The sequence below is a fragment of the Amaranthus tricolor genome, chromosome 1 (genome assembly GCF_026212465.1).
Source record: "Amaranthus tricolor cultivar Red isolate AtriRed21 chromosome 1, ASM2621246v1, whole genome shotgun sequence".
In the NCBI taxonomy this organism is placed as follows: Eukaryota; Viridiplantae; Streptophyta; class Magnoliopsida; order Caryophyllales; family Amaranthaceae; genus Amaranthus; species Amaranthus tricolor.
The window spans coordinates 16,143,993-16,151,771 of record NC_080047.1 but is presented as its reverse complement, the minus strand read 5'-3'; the positions used below and the strand labels follow the sequence as shown (position 1 = coordinate 16,151,771).

Sequence of the window (7,779 nt, the reverse complement as noted above, 5' to 3'; positions counted from 1 at the left end):
AGAAAAAAAAAGTTTCTTTACTTTGTTGGGTTTGTTTGTATTAAGTAGCCTTAAGTTTTTGGTTTCTGAAATTCCTTACATTTTGCCTAATAATAATAATAATAATAATAATAATAATAATAAATATTTTGCACATTTGTTTTAAACAATTAACTTGGAGTGTATTCTCAATTCTGATATAGCACTTGAGAAAATACAAACATGTTCCACAGAGTTTGTAAACATTATAGTCAAATCATCAGTCCATGCAATATAAAATATCACGCACCACTCTGTAGTCTGTATGGCGTAGCTGCGCAAAAGAAGTCCAGACTCATGAATTTACCTACAGTCTACAGACATTGACAAAAATAAGACTTCATAATAGTAAAAGTCTAGTAGTACAACTTATTCTTTATTAATCAATCAATCTCATAGAGACTCCGGCAAGTATCATAAAACACACTAAGGATTCCAATTCACCAAATACAAAAATAAGACCTACTAGATAATAAAGCTAGGCAGAACAAAAAACATGAAGAGGTAGAAAGGATGTTTGTGGTTCCTACATGCACGTGTTTTATTGCCTACTAGTTAGATACACGTGTACTACACGGTTTTATAAAATTTAAAATAATTATATACTTCTACTAGATTATAAATCTAGTGAATTGATTCGTTCGTGTAGGTAATCCCCACATACACTTAATGTACGTGTATCATTTCCCACTTCTTAATAGAGTCAATTTTCATGGACATGTGCATTGATAAAACAAGAATGAGATTTTAAGTAATTAAATTCAGAAGAAAAAATCTTCTACACAATAATTTATTTGTGAAACATGATCCTTACCAATAGGGCGTGTAAACCGGAGATGGAGGATATCCCAAATCATTGGTATCGTAGCCTTGGTCCAAAATTGATTTTCTAAAAGACCAAATACAAAACACATAATTATATTATAATACCATGAAAAACAAAAACAAAAGTAAGAAATGGGGAGGTGAAATAACATCATTACCCATTTTTCCTAGTTTTCTCCTTGACTGAATCCATAGGCGTAGCTCCACCACTCTTTGGCGACATCTCAGCTGAGAATTCAACAAAAAATTCAAGATCAAAATCAACGTAACATTAAATAAGTAAAACAAATGACTCAACTGCCACCCAAGTGAGTATGTGAGCGATTACGTATAGTATCGGAAACATCATCATAACTGCGCGTTAAAAGTTCAGCAGGGGGATGCTTAATGTCGGCGTTTTCTCCGCACTCCTTGCAGCCATGAGATTTACCTACGGACATTAGAAATTATTCACAATTAATGACGATAAAAAAGGTCGTATGTGGAATAACTCGGACCATTTCATTCCAATTATAAATAGATATATATTATGATTCTTGTTGAGTGAAGAATAAGAAGTCAAACAATTTGTTCTCTTAATCATTTTCTTAAAGAGAAAAGAAACTCCACCATTTAATATATCACAATAAGTGACTATATGAACATCGTTTGGACCAATGAGCATCTCGCCAAAGAAGAGCTTAATGGAAGAATCGGAATCCTGATTGGCTGGTTTAGCTGTGAAATTGCAATGGAGCGCAATACCATCAGGCTTCATTATGGCACCACTTGTCAACGCTTCTACAAGCTCATAGTTGGTACCCTGTAAATTATGCATGGTTAACAAAAGACAACAAAAACACAAACAATAGAAGACTAAAAGCAGAAAAAACAAGGACTTCTAGGGGGAAAAAACAAGGCTATAATCACCTTTTCATTGTTGTAGTGCTCCAATAATCTTTGAGCACCTCTAAGAGTTTGACGACGATGCCCTTCAATGTGATACTCCTCGTCCTCGGGATACCTTGATCATGAAATGAGTTTTGAGTGCAAAACAGTAATCAGAAAACATGGGTTTCCATAACAAGAATTTATTTCATAGACATAAGCCTTATCTCTACAAGGGTTATCTATAGAGGAGAACAAGAATGCCGAGGAGTAGAAAGGAAAAGCAAAATTATGTAAATCCTTTCCAGCCATAGGAACATACGACACAGAGGAGAAATGGCAAGGGACAACAATGAGCATCAAAAGCATTCCAAAAGTCTCATACAAGTAATATCATGCATAATTGCAAAGGACTAAGAGTGTAATCTTAATTTAGTCCACGGCTGAAGAGAATGTAAGTGCCATAGTTAGGTAAAGCTAAATTACATTAATATAAGAAAAATAAACGCAAGGGCAGAATACACAACATGTTATATAAAATGAACAATTGGAAAAAAGACAAAAATCTATGTCAAATTTGGGTGATAAAATTGATTGATGAACCATAGGGAAAAGTGGAACAGCAACGAGATTAATTAGTGCAGCAAAAAAAAAATGTCGTTATGAAAACAGAGATTCCAACATATTCCATTGCATCAAACTCGAATTCATTGTCCAAATTTGAACTCTAGATGCATTGTGCACATTAATCAATCTAGCCAGAAAACATGAAGCTACAACTTATGCACATCAATCAGTCCATGATAAACTAGATTATTGTCAATAAAACAGGTAACCACACTTTGTGGAGACTACTGAAAGCATGACAATAGAAGTGATGATGAAGCTTACTCGTAGGGAGGACAAACCGGAGATTGAGGATATTCCATTGCATCAAACTCGAATTCATTGTCCAAATTTGAACTACTAAGAAGCCAAAAGTCATAAAGCAAAATTGTGATAGCAAGTAATTGAGACAGAAAGAAAACAACTAATCCACAATAATAATTTCATGAAACATCATAGGTAACATAAATCAAATATTGAGAATATTTGAGGTCATCCCTTACGTAACCTTGCTCCACAATTGATTTACTAAAAGAAAAAAATACAAAAAGCAATAAAATTCCATTTAACTTGTTTTTATAACATCATTACCCATATTCCAAAGTTTTTTCCTTCTTCGCAGAATTAATAGGCACAGTTGCACATCTCTTTGGCGACATCTCACCTGAGAATTCAACCAAAAATTCAAGATCAAAATCAATGTAACATTAAATAAGTAAAACAAATGACTGAACTGCCACCCAAACGAGTATGTGAGCGATTACGTATAGTATCGGAAACATCATAATAACTGCGCGTTAAAAGTTCAGCAGGGGGATGCTTAATGTCGGCGTTTTCTCCGCAATCCTTGCAGCCATGAGATTTACCTACGGACATTAGAAATTATTCACAATTAATGACGATAAAAAAGGTCGTATGTGGAATAACTCGGACCATTTCATTCCAATTATAAATAGATATATATTATGATTCTTGTTGAGTGAAGAATAAGAAGTCAAACAATTTGTTCTCTTAATCATTTTCTTAAAGAGAAAAGAAACTCCACCATTTAATATATCACAATAAGTGACTATATGAAAATCGTTTGGACCAATGAGCATCTCGCCAAAGAAGAGCTTAATGGAAGAATCGGAATCCTGATTGGCTGGTTTAGCTGTGAAATTGCAATGGAGCGCAATACCATCAGGCTTCATTATGGCACCACTTGTCACCGCTTCTACAAGCTCATAGTTGGTACCCTGTAAATTATGCATGGTTAACAAAAGATAACACAAACACAAACAATAGAAGACTAAAAGCAGAAAAAACAAGGACTTCTAGGGGGGAAAAAACAAGGCTATAATCACCTTTTCATTGTTGTAGTGGTCCAATAATCTTTGAGCACCTCTAAGAGTTTGACGACGATGCCCTTCAATGTGATCCTCCTCGTCCTCGGGATACCTTGATCATGAAATGAGTTTTGAGTGCAAAACAGTAATCAGAAAACATGGGTTTCCATAACAAGAATTTATTTCATAGACATAAGCCTTATCTCTGCAAGGGTTATCTATAGAGGAGAACAAGAATGCCGAGGAGTAGAAAGGAAAAGCAAAATTATGTAAATCCTTTCCAGCCATAGGAACATACGACACAGAGGAGAAATGGCAAGGGACAACAATGAGCATCAAAAGCATTCCAAAAGTCTCATACAAGTAATATCATGCATAATTGCAAAGGACTAAGAGTGTAATCTTAATTTAGTCCACGGCTGAAGAGAATGTAAGTGTCATAGTTAGGTAAAGCTAAATTACATTAATATAAGAAAAATAAACGCAAGGGCAGAATACACAACATGTTATATAAAATGAACAATCGGAAAAAAGACAAAAATCTATGTCAAATTTGGGTGATAAAATTGATTGATGAACCATAGGGAAAAGTGGAACAGCAACGAGATTAATTAGTGCAGCAAAAAAAAATGTCGTTATGAAAACAGAGATTCCAACATATTCCATTGCATCAAACTCGAATTCATTGTCCAAATTTGAACTCTAGATGCATTGTGCACATTAATCAATCTAGCCAGAAAACATGAAGCTACAACTTATGCATATCAATCAGTCCATGATAAACTAGATTATTGTCAATAAAACAGGTAACCACACTTTGTGGAGACTACTGAAAGCATGACAATAGAAGTGATGATGAAGCTTACTCGTAGGGAGGACAAACCGGAGATTGAGGATATTCCATTGCATCAAACTCGAATTCATTGTCCAAATTTGAACTACTAAGAAGCCAAAAGTCATAAAGCAAAAATGTGATAGCAAGTAATTGAGACAGAAAGAAAACAACAAATCCACAATAATAATTTCATGAAACATCATAGGTAACATAAATTAAATATTGAGAATATTTGAGGTCATCCCTTACGTAACCTTGCTCCACAATTGATTTACTAAAAGAAAAAAATACAAAAAGCAATAAAATTCCATTTAACTTGTTTTTATAACATCATTACCCATATTCCAAAGTTTTTTGCTTCTTTGCAGAATTAAGAGGCACAGTTGCACATCTCTTTGGCGACATCTCACCTGAGAATTCAACCAAAAATTCAAGATCAAAATCAACGTAACATTAAATAAGTAAAACAAATGACTGAACTGCCACCCAAGCGAGTATGTGAGCGATTACGTATAGTATCGGAAACATCATAATAACTGCGCGTTAAAAGTTCAGCAGGGGGATGCTTAATGTCGGCGTTTTCTCCGCAATCCTTGGAGCCATGAGATTTACCTACGGACATTAGAAATTATTCACAATTAATGACGATAAAAAAGGTCGTATGTGGAATAACTCGGACCATTTCATTCCAATTATAAATAGATATATATTATGATTCTTGTTGAGTGAAGAATAAGAAGTCAAACAATTTGTTCTCTTAATCATTTTCTTAAAGAGAAAAGAAACTCCACCATTTAATATATCACAATAAGTGACTTTATCAACATCGTCTGGACCAATGAGCATCTCGCCAAAGAAGAGCTTAATGGAAGAACCGGAATCCTGATTGGCTGGTTTAGCTGTGAAATTGCAATGGAGCGCAATACCATCAGGCATCATTATGGCACCACTTCTCAACGCTTCTACAAGCTCATAGTTGGTACCCTGTAAATTATGCATGGTTAACAAAAGACAACAAAAACACAAACAATAGAAGACTAAAAGCGGAAAAAACAAGGACTTCTAGGGGGAAAAAACAAGGCTATAATCACCTTTCCACTGTTGTAGTGCTCCAATAATCTTTGAGCACCTCTAAGAGTTTGATCACGATGCCCTTCAATGTGATCCTCCTCGTCCTCGGGATGTATCAATTGGGTTACATCTCTGGGGGACAAAGTGGAACATAAAGGGAGTGCAAAATAATGTAAATCCTAAGTAGCCAAAGGAACATATAACAGAGTGGAGAAATGGTAATGGACAAACAAAGTGCATCGTAAAGCCTCTTGTCATATATGAGTTTTTTTTTTAACAATCACTAAATTAAGATCAAGAATAAACACCCTAATCTTTTAAGATACAAGCTTATCTCGTTTAGAAATTGGTTAAAACAACCCCAAACAATAACTAAGCATATAAACACAACCTACACCAAACAACTCACTCTTATGTTAAGGGAATGTAAATTTGGACGAAGATTTGACGAATTGAGGTTGTTGATAGCGACAGGGGAAAATGCTTATTGAAAGGGCATCATCATTTTTTGTAAACCCTAAGTTGTACTTGTTATAAACAAATTGACGAAACAATTCATAATCATCATCAATATCTAAATCCCAAATTCAATTGAAGAAACAGATTGAAGAAACCGATGGAAGAAACTATAAAATCCATACTAATTCTTGTATTTCAGATAGATCGAGAAACAGAGAAATAAAAGTACATACAGCGGTAGACGGTTGATCATGATTGGACTCACACCGGCAGATGACTGACGGTGGTCGGAGAGGGGAAGAGGAGAAGAACGGTGCAGAGGATGAAAGGAGAACAACCGAGAAGATCGAGAAGTAGCTTTCTGATAATAGCAAATTTTCAATAAGTTTTTGAAGTTTAATTGATGACAGTTTTTTTTCTTTTCTTTAAAAATATACTCTTTTTTTTAAGTGTCTTTAAAAATATACTTTAATAAATGTTTTGTAATGTTTGGTTATTATTATTTTGCAACTAAAAAAATGTTGCAATCATGAATTATGAATATTTGTTTATGCAAAGAAATTGGTCAACTTAACGTGAGAAGGAAGAGACCCTTTGTAAAATGGATCCTGCTGCTGAAGAGTCCGAATACTCAAATTGGGTTCGGCTATTGACCTGCAAAATGAACAGAGAGTCACTTATTCGGGGGTTGCTTCCCGAAAAGCCTCTCCGACGCTCTAGTCAGTGGTCGGAAATGTGGAACAAGAAATAAATGTTAGTAGTTGAGAGAGAGGGAGTTTTTGGTGAGAAAAAGACATACCTTAAATGGTAATAAATAAGGGTATTTATATGGCAATAAATGACATGAGTTGATTGTTCCAGGGGTATTTTGGTAATTTCACCCTTAAGGTGGGCTCTCTTGATATCTTGACTGACTTCTAGGGGTTTTGGGCCTTTTGACTAGGCCCATCAGATTAGGGCTCGTTGACCCCATAATAATACTTCCTTCAATTCATTACTAATGTCTCATTTGCTTTATACACTTTATCCAATTCACTTATTCAATCGTTAATATCTCTAATTGTTAATAATTAAAAATTATGAAAAGTTAATATGAATAATCGTTATGTACCGAAATCGGATTTGACGATACATGGAATGGAAGTTTGGGTGAGCGTGGGCGCACCCAGTTGGCCAAAGGATCGGTTAGCATTGTTGGCCATTTGGTCTTGTTGTCGCCTTAACCGCCTTAGGCGTTCGGCATTCAGTCTACGGGCAGTAGCTTCGATCTCTAGGTCGTATTGCTCTAGAGATCGAGCTCTTCTATGCATTCAAAGAACTTAAACACAAAGGGGTCTAGGATAGGGGACAACAAGCAAGTGTAAAGTAGATCAATCAACAAAACAAAAGGATTATGCGTCGCCTCCCCAGCAACGGCGCCAAAAACTTGATAGGTGCAAATTTTAATAACTGCAAGCGCACGGTTTACTTTGAGAAGTTCCACATAATATAACTTCAAGCTATAAAAATTAGTTTATGCAAACTTCCTTTTAACACTCCCTCTCATTTTCTATCTCTTATGTTCATTCTCCACTACATTCCTCATCTCATTTTCTATTTCATTATATTTCTTCTAAGCTGAATACAACATTTAATTTTCAGTTGAATACAAAATTTTAATTCTTAATCGGTTTCTACATACGCGTTTACCACTGTACTTCACCATACAAGGATTCTCTGGCTTAAATGAACCACAAGGGCCATTCATCATATGATACAACATAAGGCCAC

At 35.1% G+C, this 7,779-nt stretch overlaps 1 protein-coding gene across 2 annotated transcripts; it reads right to left on the bottom strand.

Moving 5' to 3' along the window:
• Positions 1–90: 90 nt before the first annotated feature.
• Positions 91–6,503, bottom strand: LOC130806030 (uncharacterized). Of its 2 annotated transcripts, XM_057670921.1 has the most exons (17): positions 6,243–6,503; positions 5,571–5,682; positions 5,271–5,463; positions 4,990–5,091; positions 4,817–4,889; positions 4,511–4,585; positions 3,663–3,756; positions 3,362–3,554; positions 3,081–3,182; positions 2,908–2,980; positions 2,602–2,676; positions 1,753–1,846; positions 1,453–1,645; positions 1,172–1,273; positions 1,002–1,071; positions 833–907; positions 91–332 (listed from the first exon to the last, which is right to left on the bottom strand). In XM_057670921.1, coding segments are annotated over exons 1-17 (1,647 nt in total). In that variant the 5' UTR covers positions 6,263–6,503; the 3' UTR covers positions 91–331. The 2 variants fall into 2 exon arrangements, with proteins under 2 accessions (XP_057526904.1, XP_057526913.1); XM_057670930.1 differs by lacking the exon at positions 5,571–5,682 and having other exon boundaries at positions 6,243–6,456.
• Between the last annotated feature and the right edge of the window lie 1,276 nt (positions 6,504–7,779).